The following is a 26,930-nucleotide window of genomic DNA, read 5'->3' on the forward strand; positions in this document are numbered from 1 at the left end:
TATTTTACTTCTTTGCTGAAGGTAGTCAAATACGCATGTTTTCTGCAAAATTCACGAACATTGTATTTTCCCAAAGCTTGTTTTCCAATACCTAGATTCTCAAAAAGAAATTTTGTGATAGGAAATGAAAGCACTAAGTCTCTACTTTAATTTGATATATGAAATGGGATAGAGGTTGATAGTCGATTAATTGATATAAGGACAGGGCCATTTTATGCATGAAGTGAACCTAGCTCTTTAAAAGTGGGAGTATTACTAAATTTTTAGATATTAGTAAAAAAAAAAAGTGCTAATTTTCAGGTCAAATTGGACCAATTTTTTCTTGGACTTTCACAATATATTTGCTATATTTCTCCCAATATGATGAAAGAATTCATAATGGATATTTTAATATATTTCAGGACCAGCATTTCACTTTATAAAATAATTCTGTGTGCAACCTGTATGAAAAAAAAGGAATCCAAACTTTCTTTGGAGGAGACTTAACATCATGTCACAGTTTTAGAAAAGTGGATAATTTTTTGATGTTTTTCTCCTTAGACTTGGAGAATAAATACCTTCCATATTTCCCCCAAAGAGTACACAACTAGAGTAATCATGGTGAAATTGTTTAATCCTCGTTCATTTACCCTCTTTTCTTCTTCAAAAATGTTTCTAAAGGAGCACAGAGTGAACTGATATTACACTTACTCAACAACCTGATGTATTTTCTTGCATAAAAGAAATGAAACTTGGAAAATATTAGTTGATACTTCAATAAAATTACAAATATGGACAAATCACACTCAGTAAAGGTTTACAAATGAAAATAAACTTCAGAATATGTTAACTTGGTGCTAAAAGTGTAATATAAACTTTTTAAAAATATAACAAGCCATGTGAATTTTATGATGAAAAGCAAAATGGTAAAAATCGGCCTTTGTGATTTTTATCATTTTGCTTTTCCTCATAAAGTTCACCTTGCTTGGTATATTTATTTTCTAAAACTGGGACATGATATCAAGTCTCCTCCAAAGAAAAAAATTGTTTGTATCATCTGTCCTTAACAGTACTGTAAAATTGATCATTTTCTTCTAAACAAAACCCCTTCTCCCCAAAATGTAGTTCCTCATTGAATGTTTTTTATGGAATTTAATTGTGAGTTTTTAAATGAATATAATATAATTTGCATTGTAGAATCCACATTTAATATAAGAACTAAAAATATTATGCAGAATTTCAGAAAAAAAGGTCCAGAGAGAAATGCAATATTTTCTTCAAGCCATGTATGTTGTTACATGTACCATAAATGTCTATTTCACATATCTCTAGCATAGGTCCATCTCCGCTATTAGGATTTTCGGGCGCATTATATGTTGTTTCTATGATGACGTATTGTGCTGTTTGTGTACAAGGAATATCAATCAGGGCGGGGGGTATGGCTTCATCTGTTGTGTTGTCCTTGTAGCATCGCACCCTCTGTGGAGTTAATGTGGTGGAGAGAGCTGCAGATGTGTTTGATACATCCAAGTAGAATTGACGAAACCGGTAAGGTCTCCAAGTAATGTCTGGGTTTTGTAAAAAATAAAAAAAAAAACGTTAATTCCTCTATCAGGTGTTGTGTGTTAATTCAAACCTTCAACACACTTCTTTAGCAAATATATACTTGAATATTTAGTTTTTTATTTTATTTTATTTTTTTTTAATTTTTTTTTTTATTTTTATTTTTATTTATTTTTTTTTTTTTTTGAGCAATATTTTCTTATCAATATTTTAGGTTAACATAAACCCATGCCATATTAACAAGATTGGAAAATCTTTGACGCAATCGAGTGCAAATCAGTTGAAAATTCTTCCCTAAATGCCATTATTTCTATTACGGGGTGAATTTTTGCGTCAAATTCTAATTCTGGACCAACCGTGAGTTTTCCTCTTATTGTTGAACCCAGATTCTTTAAAACCTCAAGACACAAACACGAGTTACAATTCTTGTACTTTTATATGGAATTAGCAAGGAATATACTTTAACACGAGTTTGGGATGTATCAATACCGAAGATCTGATTCCAACTGACTGTAATTTTTAACAACAAAACATACATACTGAACAAAGATGGAGCAAAATAAAAGGAATAACAAAAGTATAAAGAAATCAATTAGCAAACAGTTATTGAGTGTCTGGTGACATTTTAGCGACGTGTACCTGTATGAGAAGGACAAATTCATATCCCAATATTTGGTTGGAGAAACCTAAAGGTAGCGACACCCGAGACTGCTACATATACTTTGTAGTAGTCAGATCCTGAACCTCTACAAAAGCGAAATAGGGAGTTTTCTCAGACTTTGACAGTGCTTTTTACAGATGTAGCAGACGCATTAGGACCAGCAATGGAATGTTGTGGAGTGGAGACCGAAGAAGTTCAACTTCCCTTCATGTCAGCCTCCAGTGTAAGGAAGCTGCGGAAATGTGCATCCTAACGCCTTGAACTAGAAGTGCTACCGATGTCATAGAATTGGACATAATTCCAGGATGTGCTTCACACAGATTAAAGAAACAAAGCCAAAAAGTGACGACAACGGACCGGTTGCTAGCAGGAAAAAAGTGCGAGACATGAAACGATTTTGCAAGTATCTCGAAAATAAACAAATACTGCGGCAATTGCCTTTCAGTTCTTTTTGAGACACTCAGTTTCGTACATTATGTGATACATCGTGCACTTTACGAACTGAGCTGAAAAATCTTACATTTCAACTATGCATGTCAACTAAAGAGAAGAAGAATATGACGGTTGAATTAACAAATTAAAGCAGAGTGTGAATCGAAATCTTAAAACTTCAAAATCAAAATATTGTTTTGAATAAGGATATTCAAGAACTATCGATCAATTCTGATAATAAAATCTATCGTGAGAAAAAAAACTTGGGAAAACTCGCTTAGTTGCTGGAACTCAGGATCAAACTGCTACAAAATATATGAAGCAGTCCTGGGTGTTATACCCTTAGGATATCACCACCAAATTAGTCAAAAAAAATAAGTCAAAAACTTCCCAGCAACGATGAAACAAAGAAATGCTAACGATGGAATGGCACTTTATTATGAACTTAGGTCGGTAGGGCGAATTCTGGAAATCCAAAAATTACATCCGAACAGTTCAAAGCCTTGGACTTGACTGATTAACAATGTTGCATGTAACATATAAATAATAAAGTATAACAATGACAGTTAGAACAATTCTGAGCATAGGTGATAAATGGCTTAGATAGAACGACTTATGACATGTTGAGTAAATTGATTAAATTGACATAATTTGAGTTATATGGTAATTAGTATAATTAAAGTCTTTCATGTTGTTTAAAGTTATTACAATTGTTTAAAAGTATATTTCAAAGTCAGCTAAAACATGTAACTAAAACTGGTTTGTTTTATGAAAAATTACCTCGATATTTCTAACAATTAAATATGAAAAATCGGTTCCAATTTTTTAGGGAAATCTTTTATACTGACAGTAAATGTGCAAAAAGAAAAAGAAGAGAAAAAAAATCAAGCATCTTCTCTGTATCCGAACCCTCCAAAAATTCTTTGTGAATCAATCTTTCTACATTTCTCACACATCATTGAAAGCTTTTGCTAAAGTTTTGACATATAAAATTAAAAGACAAAAAGATGTCGATGAAAATAGATTCTGACATTATTTTAAGGAGAAACTATAGAATAATTAGCTGTTTCTAATTTATTTCTTTAAATGGACTGTAATTAAATTATTTTTCCATTTTCTGCATATGAAGGGAAAGAATGAATTACATAATCTACAAAGGAAATAAATAATATTAACTCATTATACCAGAGGGTTTTTTATTTTTGCTAATGAATAACAAAACAATTGTTACAAAAACTAAGAAATACAATAAAGAAGTGTATGTTTAAATAAATGTATAAAAAAGAATAGGATAGATTGCATGATCAATGTGGAATGGTTCCAGCTGACAAAGCAGGTAACAATATTGTCTTAGTTTGTATGGCTCATAATTTTTTTTTTTAAATTTATTTATTTATTTGTTTATTTATTTATTTATTTATTTATTTATTTATTTTAGAGGAACTGGAATTTAATTCTGCAAGTGCTGATACCCAAAGCTCTTCAATATCGTATGTCTGTTTTAAATATTATTAATATTCCCAACAATCAAATTGAATCAAATTTGAATTACCATATTTGTACTGGATTCCTAAATTACAAGAGACATATGATAAGCCTCTTTCTTTACTCCTCCCTAAAATATCAACAGCAGTGAAGGAGAAACTTCAGAAGTACTGTACAACAATATATTCGAGAAGTAGTGTTAATCAGAATCCCAACTCTGGAATATCAGGGGATCCGTGTTTATGCCCTGTTCACAGATTTGTATTGTTTGTAGTTTTTTATGAGATTGATCACTATTCATTAGTTTCACCTTTTTTAAATGGATACTTAAAAACTCCAAGGAACTTTAAGAAAATTTGAAATCAAAAACTTTTACAAAAATCAAAAACTTTTACGAAAATCAAAAACATTAAAACGTACGACTTTTCTACACTTTATAAAACCATTCCCAACGATAAATTAAATTCCAGGCTTTTTGACATCATAGACAGCTGCTTTCTCAATAAAATGGAACTCGTAAATTTACCTACCTTGTCATTGGTCATTTGCAAAATTATTTTGCTAAAAAACATTCTGATTGCACACACAGTAGTACGAAATTGATATTGAAAGATGCTTGAGTTTATGATTGACAATATTTGTGTAGTATTCGGAGATCAAGTCTTCCAAGATTCAATCGGAATAGGTACTAATTGCGCCCCTTTATTAGCAGACCTATTTTTATTTTCATATGTAGAAGAATTTATTTAAAAACGTATACATGATACGAAAAAAAAACTTCCAGTGGCATTCAACGCGACATTTACATATATCAATAAACATTAGTTACTTTCATTCATATGTCAACTCGATATATCCCACTGAACTTGACATAAAAGATACCACAGAGTCTGACACATCTATTTATATATGAATAATTTACCAGAGAAAGACGTTCGAGGTACATGTAACCTGACAACAAACCAATGATGAACGAGATGACTTCCTTTTCTATCGGTAACTTCCTTTATTTATGTAGCAATATATCCTTATCACCTGCATATGGAGTTTATATCTCCCAGTTGATTCAATATTTATAGCATTCTCTATTTCTAAAAGGAGGCAAACTATTACCAAACAAGTTGATGGAACAAGGATATCAACAATCTCGTTTTAAGTCAACATTGTGCATGTTCTATTGTCGTTACCATGACCTTATCAGCAAATCCAATCTATCATTAAGTCGAATACTGACTGGTGTTTTTTCATACTGCTTATTTGGCCTTTATTTAAACACTGAATTGTCTTTGAATTTTGCCTGATCATGTCAATGAGCACACGACGGGTGTGACCGGTCGACAGGGGATGCCTACTCCTCCATGGTACCTGATCCCACCTCTGATGGTTTTAGAGGTCCGTGTTTGCTCTGTTCCCGATTTGTATTGGTTCAAGGGACTTTTTAGCCATAATACTATTTGTTATCTCCATATTTCATTCATTGTATAGCCATTAATTTTTTGATAAATTAATTTTGATCGCATAAATTAATCCTTTGGTTTTTGATAACTATTCATGCATACAACCTTGATTTTTCAAAAGAAAAAAAATGCTATTGTTATGCTCATCGTCACGAGGAAGTCAACGTTAAATTTAAAACGTATTCCATATTTTTGCAAGTATGTAAATCTTGCAATTTAATTCATCTGGATCAGTATTGACGCTCGTAATATTATATATTTTTATACCATTCCTGTAAAATATGTTTACAGAGTTGAGTCTATAGGGATTCCCTAGATCCACTTGAAACCAAGCTTTTGACTGGTGAGGCGCTGTGTGTGCACAGAAAACATACTTCTGATTGTAGAAACCATCAACAGCATTTGTTGCAGGAAAACCTCCTCTGTCTGAACTTTGGCTTGCATATATACCTGGTTTTCTGCATAAGTTTTCTAAAAATAATTTTAAAAGATGTAGGTGTTGCCTTCGGGAAAAAATGTTGGGGTTTTTTTGTGGGTAAATAAATTTTCTTATCTCCTTCACTTTTAATGTAGTAAATACACTAAGTCCTTTGCGAAAGATATTTTCTTACTTCAGTTTCATTTTATAGAAATGTCAGAGTTGAGAGAAAATTAAGATAGCGAGTAAGCAATTCTCCCTCTATAAATTATTGGTATTATTTTAAGTTTCCAATTATCTGAGCATTGTACAATTATCATTTTTGATGGCAAGGAAAATGTGCAAATATTGCAAATGCAAATCAAACACGTTAATAGTTTGTAATTAATATACATGTACCTCAGTGACAACAAATAGTTATGTCTTATTTATATTCAAACTCAAATATCATTATAAAATACATATATATCTTTCTACAATAAAATATCATTTGGTTAAAAGCTTAAGTACTTATTTAGTATGAGTCAAAAAACCAAACAAACAAAAAAAACAACTGGTACAGTGCCTTTTTAATACCATATCCTTAAGTTAAAAAACCAAAAGAAATAAATATCAAACGTTTCTCACTCCTAAAATATTGATAAATAAATTATTTTTAATATTCATTGAAAATTTAGTCAAATAATTAAATTTTTACCCTTAAAAGCTAATGATTTGATGTAAGGATGGTTATTCAGTAATCAATGTATGTAAAATGTAAAGATAACGTACAGTGATCAATTGCATTAATCCAGCAAGCTTAAGACCTGATCTCCGAAGATTACATAGATAATCTCAATGAGGAACCCCAGCATCTTTTTCATATCAACATCAGAGTATTTGTAATATGTAGAATCAGAAGGATTTTTAACAAAGTCATTTTGTAGTTGACCAATCACAAGATATGAATATTAACGAGTTATATAAACATTACAAATGTACAATTGATGAAACAGTTGTCTATGATGTCAAAAATATTCTTGCAATTACACTGTAGCAAAATAGCTTTTTAAAAAATATGAATTAATATCAGTTGACAAGTATAAGTGAAAGTACTTTTATTTAAGAGAGAGAGAGAGAGAGAGAGTTTACCATACAAATCCATTATTTATCAATGCTCAAAATTAGTGAAAATAGTTTCAAACCTGCATATATATATATATATATATATATATATATATATATATATATATATATATATATATATATATATATATATATATATATATAAAGCACATTTTACAACAACTCTTAAACTAACATAACTGCCGGTAGTTTAAGAGTTGTTGTAAAATGTGCTTTATAAATAAAAATTTAATTTCATAACAACGTGTATTGGTAACGATCCTCTAATCTAATAAAACTAATGTCCAAATAACTGTATCTCACTTCCATTCTAAATGACCGTGTAGTGTAGAGCAGCGCCGCGAGAATTCCATGGGCATCGAAAGTAAGTTTTTTGACTTGCCTAGATAGCCGAGCGGTCTAGCGCGCTGTTCCTGTACTGCTAGGAGACAGATTCCGTAGGTCGAGAGTTCAACCCCGGGCTGGGGCGGAAGTGGGTATCCTTATAAAAGTGAATTTCTTTGTGCTTTCTATATATATATATATATATATATATATATATATATATATATATACAATGATTGTTGGCATCAATTACAGACAGAAGCACTACTTCAGATCTAATATCTTCCGACAACATCTAAGATAACCTGCATTTTGTATACTTAAAGTTGTATACTTAAAAAAATTATATTACTTTCCATGAACCCATTTCATACATAAAGTGCAATTAAATTGAAAATGGAGGTTAAAATGAAATAAAATGAAACATACAAACCATAACAGACAATTCTTTCATATAGCAGCAAAAACCATGTCAAGTACACCGGAGCCATTACGGGAAAGGAAGTAAAATGAATCAGTATTCGATGTATATTTAGAAAATATTCTAAATATATACTTAATAACGTTAACACAGTTTCGTTGTTGACAAATATTACAACGTGAATTTATTTAATCATTCCTTATTATCCTATCAGCATTTTTTAAAAAAAATCATATTAATTATCATAACAAAGATCTTTGACAAATAAGTATAAAAATGTTCGATTACATTATTCAAATTCAAACATTGTATCAAAAACACATAAATGATATTTTTAAAGAAGTTTTCAAGGTGTGCAGCTGAATATATTACAATCTTTAACGTTTACTAGAAGTAATGCCAGGTGGATAATTTTTCAAACATGACAATATTTGATCACGTGACCAACCAAGTTCATTTTTAACCTTGTGATTTCTTAAAAACATGCACGTTTTGTTTAAATTCTTCTTTTTTCCGGTCATATTATTCTACCTATAAAGCAGTTCAATGTAATGGCAGGTACTTCTCACAAGTGAGAGGAAGAAGTTCATAATAAACAGTTAGGAATAGGTCATTCTAAACGTACACAAGTTGTCTACTTAAAACTCTTAAAAGAATGCAATTTTAACTGTGTTTATCAGATTACTAATAATACTGCATAATTGCTCGTCCTTTTCCAATAAGATTCGTCCAATTTTCTTCCTCTAAACATTTTAGCTTAATGATATAATGAATTTATTTTCATGAAGTAAGGAAGAAATATTTTTGAATTATATAATGAATTATACAAATCAATGATAAGGAAGAATGTTTAATTCCGTATTTGCTCAAATCAGTAAGAAAATAATTTGACTGTCTTAAACTATTTACCGCTTTAAAATATGACTTAACAACTCTAAGCAAAGAATAATTTTGCTATGAAAGTAGGCACAGATTGTTAAAATGTAGAAAATTGATCATCTAAGCTTGTCCAACAGTTTCTTCAATTTTCTGGCAAGAACCCCCGTATTTGTATTTTTAAACATTTAAAAATCTGAGGACGTATATTCCATTCAAAAGATCAAAAAGAGATAAGATACAATGAAATACGCTAAGCTTTATTTCACGTGGATTTTCGAATTAAAAAGTAACTTTGGTTCTACTGAGGTTTTGACCAACACATAATATAATATATACTTGAATAACAAGAAGTAGTAGACGAATGATACAAACAATATTTGGAATGAAGATTATATGCATAGGAACATATGGTGACATAATTCTGCCCTATAATGCAAAATAAATAAAGTCAGTATGCCATAAAAGAATGTCAACAATATTGCAAGATAATTATGTATAATTCAAGTTGCCAATCTTTTTTTTTTTTTTTTTTTTTTTTAGAAAATATTATCTTAAGGTATTCAATGTATAACGACCATATTTTGTATCTAATAAATGAATGGTCCTATATTTGTAATTATGGTATCATTTTGATGGTGTTGTGAAATAAAAATACTCCACCAAAGAAATTTAAAAATTTTTTTATTATTGTCAAATTAATTGCACCTTGAATTTTACATTGAAGTCTATGGGCAATGCATGAGTTATTAGAATATTGCAAAAAGTATTTCGAATTTCATAAAAAGCTCTTGGTGAAAATATGCATACACTCTCTGATTATTAAGATATGAAATAAAATTAATCATTTACCACAGATATTTTGACAAAATTTAAATTTTCTTCTTTGCATCAAGGGCAGATAACTCTTCAAAAACTTTAAAAGTGCAGAATGCCCAGCTTCTTATATGTTATCAGTCATGTGAATTTGGTTCATTTCACTTTCATCGTTATCTAGCAATGCAATTTTAATTAGTTTAAAATGCTTCAAAATTCTTCAAAATCCCTTCATTATACATTGAATACCTTAATATGGGTATTTTAACTATCACCACTTAATTCAAGACATCATACATGCAAAATGAAAAATTTGTATGTTGACTTATTTATAACGCCATACGAGTTAATTATATTGATATGAACATAAGTATGTCGTCATGCAAGTTCATTACATAGTCCTGTACGTTTTATAACTATCACCACTTAATTCAAAGACATCATACATGTACATGCAAAATGAAAAATTTGTATGTTGACTTCTTTATAACGCCATACGAGTTATTATATTGACATGAACATAAGTATGTCGTCATGCAAGTTCATTATATAGTCCTGTACGTTAAGTGTGTTGGCTTTTTGGAGAAAAAGATAAAACTCTAGTTTTTTTAATTTTCAAATGAAGGCAGTATCGACGCACAATTTGAAGATATATCGGTTTGAAAAGCTCTTGCAAAATATAAGTATTAAAAATCAATCGAAAATTTTGAAGGAAGAATATGAACTTAAAGTCCGTGTCTATGCCCCCTTTAAAAGTATCTTTTTACTTTCAATCAGGATTTTCTATTTAGGATTAGTTGCGCCCTGTACAAGTATTAATGATTGTATTAATGATTGTGACATTGGTTTCCATTCCAGTTGAACATGTTGAAAGCATATTTCACAATTCAAGTCAGTAAACCTGTAGATGTTCAGACTTTCTTTCATTAAGACAGTGCCATAGAATATTTCATTTCTTAATAAAAATATTTACATAGGCATAATTATCTTAGTTTGTTTTCAGCACTGCATATCCAGTATGCATAAACCGTTTAACAGGGGTAGTCTGTCCTACTGACTCAAGAGTGATCTAGGAGGGAAAGATTTATATTCTCAAAATGTCTACAAAAACAAATTTTAATTCTGTTGTCTTTGTCTTGTTCTTGTATGGAGTGTTTGCAAAATTTAAGAAATGACAGCTGTGGAACTGTTTAAGAACATTTCGAAAAAAAGGAACAAACTAGGAAATATAGAAAAATTGCCCTGAAGTGGGAGATATTTTTGAAATAATTATGAAAGACCATAGAGTGCTCCTTCAGAGTGTAAAAGTAAATCGTAGACAGACTCTAAAAGACGTAACAAATACAGAACTTCTTTGAAATTATCTTTTTGTTATAGATGTATGCGTTTGAATGTAATATGAAGATAACGAACAGTTAACGTGCTCAAACGTGAAAAAAAATACAAATTGAGTAGAGAGCAATCACCGACCATGAAAACTTCAGAGGAGGGTCAAGTACCATGTAGGATTAAGCATCCCTTGCCGACCGGTCTTGGGCCCTTTTTCTTGATTGGGTAAAGGGATAAATAAGCAGTTTTGTTTGAAAAAAAATGCCTAACAATTATATTAAAAAAACGTCAGTCAACATTTGACCTAAGGACTGATTGTATTTGAAAACAATGTTAATGTATCGCAAAGAAAATATGAGAAATTTTTACTAAAATGAGATTTTTGATGCCCTTGTAACATCAACTTATTTGTAATTAGCCGGCCTCGGTTTAAAAATCAGTTGTACGCATAACATGTTTATGCGTATCGAATCAACTGATAGGCATAAAAATCATATGGAAGTGATAATGGTACATTGATACATTACTGAGTAATAAGGGAAGTTTCCGATAGAAAAGTCGAAGTCGTCACGTTTAATTTATGAGAAATTCACTTGTAGTTTTGCCATCTATGTCCTTCTCAAGTAAAACACCCAAGTATGAAGCAGGTGTACCAGACTGTGATGTCTTACTTCGTCTTCTTTGGGATACATTATATCAAATCAACATGTGAAGAAAACTGAATATCATTATGAGAAAAATGTCATCGATATATCTAAATGTCGAATTGCATGAAGGCTACAGCTAGAGACTTCTTTTTATGTGAAGCTTTTTGAATAAATCTTACTTCCTAAGAATGCAAAAACAGGTCTGCTAGTAAAAGGGTACAAAAAATACCCATGGGATTCAAACAGATTGTTGAAAGACCTCGTCTCCAAAGACTACATAGGTATTGTCAGTCAGAAACTGAAGCATCTAAATGATATAAACTTCAGAGCGCTTGTGCGTAGAATCAGAATGACTTTTAACAACATACTTTTGTAGAGGAACAATCACAAGATAAAAATTTCCGAGTTTCATTTTTATTGAAGAAGCAGTTTTCTGTGATGGCAAAATGCTTGGTGTTTTTATCATAAAGAATAGCTTATTTTGATAACCATTGATTTTAGCAAAATGTTGTGATTTCAAATATTCTAAAAAGTTCTGATGAGTTTATTAGTATCCAAATTTGGTAAGAATCATTTCTGAGATATGTAGTTTCGCAGTACTGATGACGCTTTCTTCTGTTAATATTTTCGCGAGGAGCAAAGAAAGGGGCTTAAAAATCGGTTGTTCACAGAACATACCCATGCGTATCGAATCAACTGAAAGTCATAAAAACCATATGCAATTGATAATGGTAAATTGCTGCATAAATGAGGAAAGTTGACGATAGAAAAGTCGAAGTCGTCACTTTTAATTTATGACAAAGTGAAGTGTTATTTTGCCATCTACAGTTGTAAGTCCTTCTCAATTAAAACACCCAAGTATGAAGCAGGTGTACCAGACTCTGTGATGTCTTATTTCGTCTTCTTTGGGATACATAATATCAAATCAACATATGAAGAAAAAATGAATTTTATTATTTGATAAAATGTCATCGATAAAGATGGTATGCATTTTACTACTGAATGACGATACATTCCTCAAATAACCGTTTTTGTATTTTTCTTAATAAACAAGAAATATTGATAATTATCGTCTTCTGATTTCTAAACTGTTTTTATAATGTCTAAAACAATACTTGTGTATAAACAAAAAATTATTATATCAGCAATTCAAGTGATTTCCAGTAGGATTATATAGTAAATACCATCCTCTAAAATTTGCACATATGCTTGGTAATGTACCTCAATTTTTTGTGAGAAAAAACTTCTTTAAGTAGCAAAATTTCAATCACGAATTGCTGTGGTAAATTATTTATTACTGATGAACATATCGTCAGTCCTTGGGACGAGATTTCTAGATCCATCTAATACTTTTTCATCGTTCTGACATCTTATCCCTCATTTTAATCCATCGTCTCGCATAATCTTGGCCCAAAATTCATAATACTCATGAAATTGAACATCGGGGTTCCAGACCTGTTAAAAGGAGTGTTTTAAGGTTCTCATTACCTTTATTCACATCATGAGTAATTACGTGTCCAGCTGGACTATATAGTAGTTGTAAGGAGAAGAACACGTGTACTTATCAGATAGTCGATATGTAGGCAGTGTAGAGAATTTTATTTAATTAAACAGTTTGAAAACAATAGTGGAATATTTGTAAGAAATACAAGGCGTGGACTTTAGCTAAAATATGGTGGAATTCAAGAATGAATCTTTTTACAGTTAAATATTCTGATGTTAAAGAATCCAATATGAACGTTCTCTAGCCTTTTCAAATGGACAATGAAATGTGAAAATAATAAACACTGATCATTCTCAAGGTAAAAAATTATAAGCAGAATGAACACAAATGACTGAAAACAGAGGTGGGATCAGATGACACGGAGAAGTGATTAGAAACAGTAAAGTTTGGTGCGGATTTAATATAGACCTAACTTTTTATTGACGCAAGGTAAAAGTGAATCAAAGGAGACATCATGTATATTTGGTCTCTTGTAAGACTGACGTCCATGACAGCACTTGCGTCTTTGTGTGTTATTAAATTTCTATTATCTTCCATGGTTTGTGTTCTTCGTGTTTGCATTTAAAAAAACACAAACAAATTAAGATTTTGTTTCTTCAGTAAGAAACGCTGGGATTAGATTAACAAATGTCTTCTATGCAAGGCCCCGGCAAATAATATACACCAAACGAATATTGCAAGATTGTATCGCATATCTGTGGCAACTAAAAGTCTGGTAGACTTGGTGCCAAAGCACTTGATGACATCTAAACGATACGATAGGCATTTCACTTTTCATCCATTGAGAAATAGGGATACCGCTGCTGTTGAAACCTCTCTGACCACCATCGGTAACTACCAAGATCATATTGGTGCAAAAACAGTGCACAGTCGGCTTAAGAAAATTATTTTGCAGGCAAGAAAGCCATTTCTGTGTCTTGTTTTGACATCAAGACATTGGCAAATTCGTTTTGAGTGATAACCATAAGAAAGAGGAGTTTTTGCTGAAAGTTTTTATTGGATAGTATTTAACCACTTGTCTTCATTCAAAAGTCCTCATTTTAGTGATGTATAGGTAAAAACATATCTATGTTTGGAGGCAATCACACGAGAGAATGTGCTCCAAATGTCTAGGTGTAATTCGTACACTTGCCTTGATTCAGGGATCTTTTGAGGATGCGTTTCCTATCAGAGAAGGTACATTGGTTTCAAAGGAAATAAATAGGAACAATGAAAATAAAAAAAACATGATGATATGAAGGATATTTTGAGGAAAACTCGACCCTTTTGCACGAAGCCTTTAGGTACAACAGCATGCTGACGAAAATCTTCTATGCCTCTGAATTTAGAAGAAAAAAGATTGCAGTTCAGCAACATTGCTTGGGTGAGGCTATTTTGTATATCCTTGGTCTTCTCCAAATTGATAGGACTTGTGCTCAGACTTGATGTGATCATAGTATTCAACACTTTGGACATACTTTGTTGCCATGGTTTTTCATCCTGCTACTGAAAATGTCTCAAATACTCTTGTCTATTTCTAATGGCATCATTCTCCAACGTGTTCATGTATTTATTATCTTCAGCATTCCTGTGTTCTTACAGCCTCTTCAGTACTACTTGATAGAGTTTGTATTTTACATGGTATGCTATACAAAACTTTACCTACATTTCAATGTCTTTGTCAAACTATATAAATAATGGAGCACTCTGAATCCTGAGCATGAAAAACACTGGGTTACCCCCGCTTAATAAAGTTCTTCTCTAAGAAGTGATTATAGGACTTGTTTAGTGTTTTCGAAATTTTTGTAAAAAATATATACCACATTATCTAAATACTTTTGGCAATGAACATCTTTGTAAGCATTTTTGAAACAATGTTGAGAATTTAAATTCAAATACTGCAATATGCATATTTCAATTGGGGGTTTTTCACACCACGGTATTGTAAGAGTACATTATCTTACCTTTGTAGAAATTACTTATCTTTACAAAGACAACATACATGTAATGACAACCTTTATTTTGAAAAAAATAAACATGTGTATACAGAGAATATTGGTTATATAATGTGATTAACATACCTCTTAAAAACACAACAATAAAATTTTTGCCTTGCAAATGTTTCAAACTGGAATGAAAAAAAGAAACAAAACAAAGCAGGAAATTATACTTAGCATAACTAAACTTAACATTCAAGAACATAAATATTACACACCAATCTTCATATACAATTGTGTCATAGAAAATCACAAATTTCACTGAGCCCAATTTAATCCATATATACATGTACTCAAAGAAAATCTTATGCTATTGCTTAAATAAATAAATTTGCAAAAATATACTTTACCAATATTACGTGCATTAAGACTATAACTAATGGATAGAATGGGAACAAATTAAAGGCTCCTAAACCCTTGCAAGTTAGTTATTTTTTTAACTTGAGAAAAACTAAAAAAGAAAGAATTATGGAACCTGTTTTTCCCATTGTACACTTGCTAAACTTCAAGCTTTCTCTATGACATACCCTAAAATTCTATAGTACAGTGTGATGTCAAACATGAGGATTGAGAGATAACCTTTATGATGTTACTGCACCCAATAATGTCTTCAGCATATTGAAAGACAAAAAAAAATTATTAAATACAAAAAGAAAATGAAATATAATGTGGGATGTAACATATATCAATGGAAGAAAATATTATATATAATTATGTAATAGAGCCCTGATGTTTTTTTTTAAAAAAACCTTGATTTCTGTCTAAAGACATATAGTTCTTACTTGTAAAGTTCATTACATTTCATACAATTCTCCTTTGTGTTTAACATCAAAGTGAGATTTATCATTCAAAGTAAAACATTTCCAACATATTTAAAGTATAATGCATATTCAGTGGTGATCAATAATTCATTAGTTTAACTTAAATATGGTACAAAATATTCTCTACATGAAGAACAAACAACATAAGAGCACATCCACTTTGTACAGGAACTCATAAAACCCTCAAATACAATAATCACATATTTCCCACTTCAAACCGTAAATAATATTGCATATGTAGAAGTAAAATTGTATATAAAAATATTGATTTTCTGTAACAAATTATATCATCTTTAACTGAAAATATTTAACTGCTACACCATTGCATACAAAAAAAGTTCTAACAAAACAGATAACCAATAAAAACATGTTGTTAAACACATCACATATAACATTAGCAAGTTCACCTTTCTTCATAAAGTTACATTTTGCTTCACTCTAACATGAAGGTATCAAATTATGACAGCAAGATTCAATTCACAAATCTTAATGTAATGACTATATTTTAAGTTCACAGCACATAGTCTAACTGCCACACAAATGAAAAGAAGAAAGTGATAAAATAAAAGGAATTGAACTGAAAAAATGTGGCCATATCTAAAACCCCACATCAAATCAGTAATGATAACTAATTTTGACATATTGAAAAGAATAGCAATCACCAACATGTCAAATATAACAAGGGAAGATCCTGACATCCTATAAATTTCAGTCTTAATTTTATATCTAGAATCCCTGGATATATTGAAGTTTATACTTTGAGATACTGAGGTTTGCCTGTAATTCAAATAATGATCATCCTCATCCAACTAATTCATATTGTGCATGTGTTGTTCACACAAAGGCTCGATGGAATGCTGTTTGTTTGTTTATGCCTGAGATTGGGCAGGGTTGAACCCTCCACAAGAGTTTGTGTCAGTTGCATAGGATCAATTAAATCATCATGATTTATCATCAGTCTCACTCCCACTGCTGGCGGACTGCACCACCACTGCTAGAGAGCCTGGAGCGCCATCTTGTGGCGAGTCAGAGTCACTATCCTGATAAAATTTTTTTAAAAAAATTAAGAATCTAATTTTAGCATAGGTGTACTCAATCTGTTCTGTTAAATACAAGTATATTTAATCCTAAGAATCAGAAAGCTTTCAAACTACTGTCCTTACTTTGTAAATCACTACATGATACTGTAACTATTTTAAATACAGAGCACATTGATCCCAATATAGATTATTACTTGTGTTACTTCCAATACTCACACACTCATTCACTCACACACACACAAACACATTGCTATATCCCCTCCAACTTCATTGTGAGGGGATAACTAGCAATCTTGTCGACCACAAACATTAAATTAATAATTATTTATAACTTACTCCATTTGTTTTCTGATGTTGAGCATGTAAAACAGCATCATGTACAGTCACAAATAAGTTGTGTCTGTCTAGGCAACCAAAGAAACCCGTCTTCTCGAACATTTCTCGAATTCCAGCTGAAAAAATATTAATATCAGATTATTGATGCTCTAAAGGACATTAACAGTGGATAGGTTCATCTTTTAAAATAGTATTGTAAAACCTCTCAGCAATGTATCATATTTACCAAGTAGGTAATGAAATCGATTTTCTTGTAGTATTTTAGCATTGAATATTTTCATGTATTTTCTGCATTTCAAGGTCTCATCAGTCATACTTATAAATCAGTTAAATCATTCTCTTTATATATATATATATATTTTTTTTGCCATTTAATATTATAAAAGGTACTATGATGTTTCTTAGTTCATTTGCTTGGCATTCATTTAAAAAAACAATTATTATTGCAACTATAATTGTCACTGTCATTCAACAAGGGAAACTGAATATTTATAATTGCAAGTAAAATTTAGGAACAGTTTATTATAAGTTATCACAACTTGTCTCAAAATCATGTTAGAAATGTCTACAGTGAATTATATTGTAATGATGATTTTTCCATATAAAGTTTAAGCAAAGAAAGTACATGTAGCTACTATGACTTCACATTAAGGTAAGCTGATAAAGCTGGAATATTAAATCATAATTTTTTGCGAGCTTGTGTAGTAAGGTCAGATTAATAAAATTTATTAAAATATTAAATGTGTTTGTTTATGTAATTTCAATGTTTACCTGGCCATGTGCTTGTGTTGTGTTTTGTGTTCTGTGTAGTGTTTTGTCCAGTTTGGTAGTGTCATGTGATGTATTATTATTATAATTGAGGTCTTGCCCTGTTCTGCTATTGGTTAAGTCATTTTGGTCAGTCAGGTGGTACATTTATCCCATGCAGTTCATGCTTTTCACTTTCTAGCCAGACCTTGGTCCTGATACATGTAGCAGCAGGTTAGATTTCTCTTACTAATTTTACTAATTTTGTTGTTTAAATTAATTCTCTATACTTTTGACTATGACATTTAAAGTTAATATAAAGTTTATCTAAAGCTTAAGATTTGAATAAGTTAATTATTTTGATTGATTAAAAGACTTATTGGTTTTAAATAATCTGAATGTTAAAAACTACATTTAAGTGTGTATGCAGCACCTTGAACTGTTTTATATTATTTTGATGACTAGGTGCTGGGTTACCATATGACAAGTTGTTGTAAATATATAAATCTGAATCAGTAAGCCTCCAGACACATTGTCTTTGGTAAGAACATGTATTATTTATTTTAGGTATTTTTATTACTTTGAATTAGTTAATGAAGCTATTGGTTATAAAGTATGTTTGACAAATATTTTTGATTTACCAAGCTTAATTACCAAAATCCATTTTTACCTTTATTTTTTATGTTTTATCTGTAAAGCCCTATAAATCTGTTTAGTTGAAATTAAGAGTTATTGCCCTTTATTCAGAGTGCTGTACATACTGTATCATGAAGGAAAGTATAATGTTGAGCATAATGTTATACCATTGTATTTCATGTGATATATATGATTGTTTGTGTTTGTAATTATTTGTTTTGTAGATTTACATGTATTTATAATATATTTTCAATTTTAGGGCTCAATTCATCAAGATGTACTAAATAAAAGAATAGAACCCATACAGCAGTCTTATATTTATTGGACCTGTAACGCTACATAATTTACCTTTGCAAAAAGCCAAGTGAATTTTAACATCTATTTCTCGAAAGTCATTGATAACCTGCAAAGGTTTAAAAACAAATAATTATGCATCTGGAAGAAAATTACTTCAGTTATGGTGATTCTTCTGTAGAAAAAAAAATCCATTATATGTCTGGTGAATACTACTGACCAATCCAGTATGAAAAATATATTCCCATGTACATATGCAGATAAAAAAAAATTATCATATAACACTGATTCATAATTTAAAAAAAAAAAACATTCACTTAGCACACTTACTGATGTGAGGGCTTTCACACCCATGGCATCAATAAAACTCCATGTGGAACAGTCCAAGATGATGGTGTCAAAGCCAACCTCAGGTTCTACAATGGAGGACTGGAATTCTGAAATCTGGGTCTCGTTCCCATTCACTGTCATCTCAACCTCGTCAGTGGAATTCTAAAAATATACATGATATGCTGGTTTTCTCAATACTTTTTTTTACAATTAAAGGTGAAAGTCTTAGTATCATCTAAATCCAGCTCACTATAGAAGTTGATGAAGAAAATAACACAGTATATTTAACTCTACAATTGAAAGATAACTCTATCATGTTACTTTGATTCCTCTTGTTTAAAAATCAAATACTTTTTTATTACAGAGAATTTTTTTGACTACCATCAATATTTATATCTATTAGTTGATTAGTTTCTTAACCATCAACTAATTAAGTGATGATTAACAGACAGAATCATCTAAAATTGGTGATGAGTTTTACATGTACAATCAATTATTAGTGGGCAAAAGTGTATTAAAAAACAGCACAACTGTCTACATTTTTGAGTCTATGTAGATGATAAGTCTCTTGAAGTATAGGGTAATTATTTTGTACATGTATGTTTTCTGCATTCCTTTAAATTTCCATGTGTTCCAATCCAATCATCAACCAAAAGCTACATAGTTATTCCCTAAGTAATTTAGACTGGCTCAATTAACATGCTAACAAATGACCAGTTTATTAACAATGACTAGTTTATTACCTTGAATGTAATTTTGTCAAACTTGTCTTTCTCTTTCTGTATGCGATATCTAGCTGCTTCAATATCCTGTTTCACATGCCGTGGGTTACAAGTGAACTTAAAGAGCATGTTTTTAAAATGTTCCACACTCACAAAAAATAAGGCATTTTCAAAACGGAAAATCTTTACACGTGGAATTTCTTGTGCCTGAAATAAATTATTGTTTTTTAATTGGGTTTTAAGCAGTCTTTTTAGTAACAATATGTTCAACAACAAAAAAACTAAGAAAATGGCTTACAATGTCTTCTTTAAACAAGAAAATAGGATTAAACTGCTTGTTTACCTCTTTATAAACAGAAATATCTCTGTAGATATCAGTACCTGGCATCTGTCCCAGTACACATACATAAGGTCTGAAAATTTATAGGTGTGTCATTTATACACAATGAAAGAGGAGTAGACTACAACTGCTTTTCAAAGTTAATAAAAAAAAAAACTCTCTATTGGTAAATTCAAAACTTTAAATACATGTATAAAAGCCACTGATAAACATCACATTAATTACAATTAGCAAAGGAATTCACATAATAATCAAAATTTTCAACTTGTTACAGAGTAATATACTAATATTAAGTAAAATGACAATAGACTTTTCATAGAATCCAACCTACCTCTGTACCCTGTACACAACAGTAAATATAGCTACAATAACTCCAAACAACAGGCCGAGATCTACATCTAATATCACAGTGGCTAGGAATGACAGGATCCAGATCAGCTGTAATTAGATATGGAGTTAAACTGTAAACAGGGATAAGAAAAAGACAGGATCCAAATCAGCTGTAATTAGACATGGATTTATACTGTAAACAGGGATAAGAACAAGACAGGGTCCAAATCAGCTGCAATTAGATATAGAGTTATACTGTAAACAGGGATAAGAACAAGACAGGGTCCAAATCAGCTGTTATTAGATATGGAGTTATACTGTAAACAGGGATAAGAACAAGACAGGATCCAAATCAGCTGTTATTAGATATGGAGTTATACTGTAAACAGGGATAAGAACAAGACAGGGTCCAAATCAGCTGTAATTAGATATTGAGTTATACTGTAAACAGAGATAAGAACAAGACAGGATCCAAATCAGCTGTTATTAGAAATGGAGTTATACTGTAGGGATAAGAACAAGCCAGGATCCAAATCTGTGGTAATTAGATATGGAGTTAAACTGTAACCTGGGATAACAAGAGGCCCAGGGGCCACATCGCTCACCTGAGCACTGTGGCTAGGAAAAAGCAGAAATCAGTTCAGTAATGAAAAATTTAAATATAAAAAGGGGGGGGGGCTATGATTTGAACAAGCTTGAATCTAAACTTCCTAAGGATGCTTTTGAATCAATATGACACATAATGGCTTTGCTGTTCTTAATATGAAGTTTTTTATTGATATATCCTTTATATTCCCTTGTATAACTATGATCCCCTGTTATGGCTCCTCTATTCTCCTGGGGGGTCATGATTTGAACAAATTTAAATCTACATTAACTGAGGATGCTTTTATATTATCATGACCAATCATGCCTTTGTTGTTATTGTGAAGATTTTTAAAGATTTTTCCTATGTAAAACTTTTATCGCCCATTTTGGTCCCCCCCCCCCCCCCCCCCCCCCCCCGGGTCAAGATTTGAACAAGCTTGAATCTACACTACCTAAGGATGCTTCCATATAAATATGTCTAATAATTATGGCTTTGCTGTTCTTGAAAAGATTTTTAAAGATTTTTTCCTATGTATTCCTATGTAAAACTTTGTAGTGGCCCCACCCTACCCCTTGGGGTCATGATTTAAACAAACTTGAATCTACACTACCTGAGGATTCTTCCATATCAATAAGCTCAATCACAACTTTTCTGTTCTTGAGAAGAAGATTTTTCCTATGTATTCCTATGTAAAACTTTGATCCCCCATTTTGGCCCCATCCTACCCCCGGGGGTCCTGATTTGAACAAAAGTGAATCTACACTACCCGAGGATGCTTCCATATGAATATGACCCATCATGGCTTTGCTGTTCTTGAGAAGAAGATTTTTTAATTTTTTTTATGTATTCCTATGCAAAACTTTGACCCCCCATTGTGGCCCCACCCTATTCACAGGGTTCATGATTTGAGCACATTTGAATCTACACTACCTCACAATGATTTTATATAAGTTTCATAATTTTAATCACAGTGGTTCTTGAGAAGAAGATTTTTAAATGATGCCATTAATTTTTCGCAAAATCATAATTATCTCCCCTTGGAAGAAGGCATGACCCTTTATTTGAAGAAACTTGAATCCACTTTTCCCAAGGATTCTTTGCGGCAAGTTTGGTTGAAATTGGCCCAGTGGTTCTTGAGGAGAAGAGGAAAATGTGAAAAGTTTACGACAATGAAGACAATGACGACAACAGGCAACAGACAAATTTCGATCAGAAAAGCTCACCTGAGCCTTCGGCAAAACAAAACAGGATCCAAATCAAACATAAAAAGATACAGAATTTAACTGTTTATAAGGATAAATACATTTATAGCAAAAACACTTTCCAAAGATTTTTCAAATTTTTATCTTATTTATTCAATGGTTATAAAATACTCTTTCAGATAGTGCATATAAATTTAATGTATCATAAAAGATGAAACAAAGACAATGTCTATCACTTACAAAGTCAATCTTGGATAATTTCCAGAGTTTGGGAAGCTCCAGGAATTGACGGAACATTCCCTTTAGAGCTACAATAATGATTGCAGCCAGAACACACTGAAAAGTGAAAGAGTAAATTAGAAAGATCAAAGTTTTTCCACATTATGAAGATGTTATGCTGAAATTTTTGAGAGGATATTTGCTTTGCCTTGTGCTAAAAATTTAAAGATTTTTATGATTTACCTTGGGTAAAGTTTTAAAGTATGGCCCTAATACAAGAAGATACTTACCTTTGGTAAAGTTTTAAAGTATGGCCCTAATACAAGACGATTTTATAACTTACCTTGGGTAAAGTTTTAAAGTATGGCCCTAATACAAGAAGATTTTTATGACTTACCTTGGGTAAAGTTTTAAAGTATGGCCCTAATACAAGATTTTTATGACTTACCTTGGGTAAAGTTTTAAAGTATGGCCCTAATACAAGAAGATTTTATGACTTACCTTGGGTAAAGTTTTAAAGTATGGCCCTAATACAAGATTTTTATGACTTACCTTGGGTAAAGTTTTAAAGTATGGCCCTAATACAAGAAGATTTTATGACTTACCTGGGGTAAAGTTTTAAAGTATGGCCCTAATACAAGATTTTTATGACTTACCTTGGGTAAAGTTTTAAAGTATGGCCCTAATACAAGAAGATTTTATGACTTACCTTGGGTAAAGTTTTAAAGTATGGCCCTAATACAAGAAGATTTTTATGACTTACCTTGGGTAGTTTTATAGTATGGCCCTAATACAAGATTTTTATGACTTACCTTGGGTAAAGTTTTAAAGTATGGCCCTAATACAAGATTTTTATGACTTACCTTGGGTAAAGTTTTAAAGTATGGCCCTAATACAAGAAGATTTTATGACTTACCTTGGGTAAAGTTTTAAAGTATGGCCCTAATACAAGAAGATTTTTATGACTTACCTTGGGTAAAGTTTTAAAGTATGGCCCTAATACAAGATTTTTATGACTTACCTTGGGTAAAGTTTTAAAGTATGGCCCTAATACAAGAAGATTTTATGACTTACCTTGGGTAATGTTTTAAAGTATGACCCTTATACAAGAAGATTTTTATGACTTACCTTGGGTAAAGTTTTAAAGTATGGCCCTAATACAAGAAGCACAAGGAGGAGCAGAGCACTAGATACCAGCCCAGTCAGCTGTAGAAGGAGAAAATATCATAAGACAACTGGAATTCTACAATTCCATGATACATCATGTTACAGGTATATTAGAGAGTAAAAATTAGGAAGTTGACCATGTATATAGGAAATTAATATCATCATATAAATTTCTACTTCTATTACTCTCAGTTTTTGGAATGATGTGGCTTACAGTCGAGCAGTTTTTAACGCAACTAGGCCAAAAATAAAATTAGCTTTATTTGGCATTGCTGGCCGACTCACATAAATCGGTGTGGTCCGAAGAAATTTTTTCAACCGATAGGATTCATATTTTTTTTCTCATTATATTCATCTGAATTTAGGACTTATAGGTTTGAGTAATACACAGGATGAGAGAGAATCATGTAAACGCTTGACTGATTGAACTGTTTTTTTTATTTAAAAGCATCTATGTAATGTTAAATAAAATGTGCATCACAAATCCAAGCAATGGCTGCCAACTTGGTATAACAGAATTTGATGGCATATCTCTATGATAATGTGTTTCTAAAAGGCAAAGGTATACTGAAGAACAGATATACCAGTTCGACATAGAAATTTCATGGTACAATGTCCTGTCCGATTTGCTAGATGAAACTAGCGGCCATGCTTGGATTTGTGCATAAGGTCTTTGTGCCAATTTAATGTCAGAGATTTTTAATATCATGTTTAAGTTTAAAAACTAATAGGGTTTTAAAATCACTGACAAAAATGGGAATAAATTCAAACGGCGGTTGTTTTCATGGGGAAACCCATGACTCTTGGATACTGGTAATTGTGCCATTTCTGAAATTGAAAATTTTATCTGCTCTACTGTCATAAAATCTAGTCAAATTTGATATACAGATAGAATCTTTTTTATTAAATCTTATACATTTATATTGAATTTTCTTTTGTATATTTTTTAGAATATTGTTGTTTGATTTGTTTTGTATACATTTGTATTTTTTTACATCAAAAATATGGCAAATTTACTGAGTTATGTTTTGAAATAATTTTATAAAAATGGTAACTTAAAGTTTTTGTGAATATCAGTCATGTTAGATTAAATGTAATGCCATTTCCTGCTCAGAAAGCAGGAATCAAATCTCAGTTCTTCTTGCTTCATTCTTGTCAAGACATGAAACTGTATTAGATGTCTGTATGATATTGTGTGAAATTTCCTCTCTGTTTTGACATAGTTGTTTGTTAACTTAAATTACAAAATACAATGATTAACACATTTAATTTAACAGCATTAGTTTTTGTATCAGTATGTGGCCCTACAGATAAGTATAAATTCTGTATATTATGACATTTGACCTCTGACACTATGATACTGACCTGAGTGACCCCTCCAACATGTTCCTGAATGAGACTCCTTGATAAAGATGCAGAAGATGCAAAGGAAGAGAAGAAAGAGCTGCCAATATTGGTTATAGCATAGGCAATCAACTCCTGTAATGTAAAATAGGCTTGTAAAATATATATATATATATATATATATATATATATATATATATATATATATATATATATATATATATATATATATATATATATATATATATATATATATATATATATATATATATATATATATATCTCAATATGTAGATGCATCTCACATAGAGAATTCCTCAACATAACTCAAAACCAGATCTACACAACCGGTGTAATTATATCAGTTTGTCACTTTTATAAGATACATGTACATGTACATGTAACAAACTTCTGCAAACAAATTATCATACTGCAATGTTGCACAAAACCTGTATAATTATATTTCTTTACTAGCCAATACATTTTTGTTTGGAAGAGATGTTATCCTAGACTACACACTATAACTGTGTAACTTTCACTGTTTGTAAATACCTGGTTAGACTCAATTTCATATCCATGCCTCCTGGCAAGGATTTTGCCCATAGATACAGAGATAGCAAAGACAACAACAGCTAAAGCAAAGGCATCAGCTATAACATCAGGCATCAGGGAAAAGTTTGGCACAGTGGGAACAGGAAGTCTGGCAAATTAAAGTAAAAAAGATTTTTAATTAAAAGTAAATATCTCTCCAAAATCAACAGAAATTAACAAAAACATATACTAGTAATAATAATAATAATAGATCCAAACTCTCAAAGTTGACCAAAATTAGAAAAATTTTAATTGTATGATATCAATTAACTTTTATTATGTCATGACAACAGAATAAAATGGAATAACTCTTTAACATTATACAGTAATGCATAGTAAGATCATTTACCCTGTAGGAATATCTCCGACTATTTTGACACCGTAATTGTTGTTAATATCTACAAAGTATGATATCACAGTTCCTAGTACTACCTGAAAAAAAAAAGACAAATTGAAAAGCCTTTATACTCTACCAGATACGAAGCCTAAATATGAAATGATTCAACTCATTTTCAAATGCTGTGAACTTGACTATGTTTATAAGTCAGTTTCCATTTTATATTGAATGTGTACTTACTCATGAGATTTCTTGAAATTCATTTTCCTCAGAAAAGAGAATCTTTTTTGCTGCATGCATACAAATTTGTAACCTATGCTGAATGTGTCATAAATGCTTCATAGAAACTTTACTCATGCAACTTTTCCACATTTCTGTAATTCAGCAATGAGTTCTATATGGACTGGTATTTTGAGTTTGGTCTACATTACCAATACTTACAGCTATGAGTTCTCTAGGGACAGGCTTTTGAGTCTGGGTCTACATTATGAGTTCTTACAGAAATGAGCTCTTTTGGAGCAGGCATTTTGAATCTGGGCCTACATTATGAGTTCTTACAGCAATGATTATATAGGAGCAGGCATTTTGAGTCTGGGTCTATGAGTACTTACAGCAATGAGTTATATAGGAGCAGGCATTTTGAGTCAGGGTCTATATTATGAGTTCTTACAGCAATGAGTTATATAGGAGCAGGCATTTTGAGTCTGGGTCTATATTAAGAGTACTTATAGCAATGAGTTATATAGGAGCAGGCATTTTGAGTCTGGGTCTATATTATGAGTACTTACAGCAATGAGTTCTAAAGGAGCAGGCATTTTGAGTCTGTTTCTACATTATGAGTACTTACAGCTATGAGTTCTATAGGGACTGGC

General features: G+C 31.3%; 2 protein-coding genes across 5 annotated transcripts in view; both read right to left on the reverse strand.

The window, feature by feature from the left end:
• Positions 1-1,216: 1,216 nt before the first annotated feature.
• Positions 1,217-7,935, reverse strand: LOC133188057 (uncharacterized). The gene is made up of 3 exons (XM_061323445.1): positions 7,878-7,935; positions 5,845-6,048; positions 1,217-1,547 (listed from the first exon to the last, which is right to left on the reverse strand). Exons 1-3 carry the CDS (start codon positions 7,933-7,935, stop codon positions 1,219-1,221), a joined length of 591 nt encoding a protein of 196 aa, XP_061179429.1. The 3' UTR covers positions 1,217-1,218.
• Positions 7,936-15,019: 7,084 nt separating this feature from the next.
• The window catches only part of LOC133187462 (prestin-like), a 29,405-nt gene continuing 17,494 nt past the window's right edge, over positions 15,020-26,930 (reverse strand). For all 4 annotated transcript variants that reach the window (XM_061322845.1, XM_061322847.1, XM_061322844.1 and 1 more), the window contains 12 exons: positions 26,071-26,153; positions 25,683-25,830; positions 25,152-25,265; positions 23,748-23,825; positions 22,641-22,736; positions 20,611-20,717; positions 20,283-20,352; positions 19,961-20,146; positions 19,218-19,379; positions 18,942-18,996; positions 17,211-17,326; positions 15,020-16,874 (listed from right to left, as the gene is read on the reverse strand). In XM_061322845.1, the coding sequence (XP_061178829.1) occupies positions 16,776-16,874; positions 17,211-17,326; positions 18,942-18,996; positions 19,218-19,379; positions 19,961-20,146; positions 20,283-20,352; positions 20,611-20,717; positions 22,641-22,736; positions 23,748-23,825; positions 25,152-25,265; positions 25,683-25,830; positions 26,071-26,153 (1,314 nt within the window). In that variant the 3' untranslated portion in view covers positions 15,020-16,775. The remainder of the gene's footprint in view (positions 16,875-17,210; positions 17,327-18,941; positions 18,997-19,217; positions 19,380-19,960; positions 20,147-20,282; positions 20,353-20,610; positions 20,718-22,640; positions 22,737-23,747; positions 23,826-25,151; positions 25,266-25,682; positions 25,831-26,070; positions 26,154-26,930) is intronic.

This window comes from Saccostrea echinata, unplaced genomic scaffold, assembly GCF_033153115.1.
Source record: "Saccostrea echinata isolate AGI-Se365-2 ecotype Australia unplaced genomic scaffold, CSIRO_AGI_Sech_v1 ptg000015l, whole genome shotgun sequence".
Classification (NCBI taxonomy): domain Eukaryota; kingdom Metazoa; phylum Mollusca; class Bivalvia; order Ostreida; family Ostreidae; genus Saccostrea; species Saccostrea echinata.